The 751-nt window shown below is 63.2% G+C and overlaps 1 protein-coding gene across 1 annotated transcript in view; it reads left to right on the top strand.

The window, feature by feature from the left end:
• The window catches only part of LOC112116535 (sodium/potassium-transporting ATPase subunit alpha-2), a 28,237-nt gene that overhangs the window by 24,648 nt on the left and 2,838 nt on the right, over window positions 1-751 (top strand). Inside the window, exon 17 of the mRNA XM_026658005.2 lies at window positions 479-602. Coding sequence (XP_026513790.1) covers window positions 479-602 — 124 coding nt within the window. The remainder of the gene's footprint in view (window positions 1-478; window positions 603-751) is intronic.

Genomic DNA, 751 nt, shown 5'->3' with positions numbered 1-751 from the left:
AGGCAGGTCAGTGGATAGATGGAAGGAGGGAGGGAGGGATGGACAGGCCGGTCAGTGGGGGTTGGAGACCCTGCAGACCCCAAGCAGGGAGAGCGGAGGTGGGGCGGGTGCCAGAGGACAAGGGGGTTGCAGTGAGCCCAGGAGAACGGAGGCTGACGCTCGGGCGACCTTTCCAAGCCACACAGTCTCTGGGGCCATGGACTCATTTCCTCCCTGGGCGCATCGTTATGGGCAGTTCACACCGGGCTGGAGATGCCCTCGCTGTGGCACCAGACAATCCCGCCCAGGGGATGCGCCCACTGAGGGTTCTCCGTCCCCAGAGAGCTGGAGCCTGGAACCCGACAAGGAGCTTAGGCCTGGATCTGAGCCCTGAGTCCCTCCCTCGAGATGCCACGGGAGGAAGGGGTTTCCTAACTCTGTTGAGTAGGAGTCCCTGGACCCCAGCCCCATTCACGCCCGGCTCCTCCTGCCCCACCAGGTCCCCGCTATCTCCCTGGCCTACGAAGCCGCAGAAAGCGACATCATGAAGAGGCAGCCGCGGAACCCCAAGACGGACAAGCTGGTGAATGAGCGACTCATCAGCATGGCCTACGGGCAGATCGGTGAGTGGGGCTGTGGGCACTGTCTGCTCAACCTGCGGCTGCAGCCCTGGACTGAGACCCCCAGCCTAGGGGCTGCAGGAAGTCATGCTGGTGGTTCAATAGAGGGTGCCCTCTCCCAAGTTAGTGCTGAACCTGGTATCCCAGCGTGG

This window comes from Terrapene carolina, unplaced genomic scaffold, assembly GCF_002925995.2.
Source record: "Terrapene carolina triunguis isolate 2854851 unplaced genomic scaffold, T_m_triunguis-2.0 Scaffold378, whole genome shotgun sequence".
In the NCBI taxonomy this organism is placed as follows: Eukaryota; Metazoa; Chordata; order Testudines; family Emydidae; genus Terrapene; species Terrapene triunguis.
The sequence above is the reverse complement of the archived record's forward strand: the minus strand, read 5'-3'. Positions and strand labels throughout refer to the sequence as shown.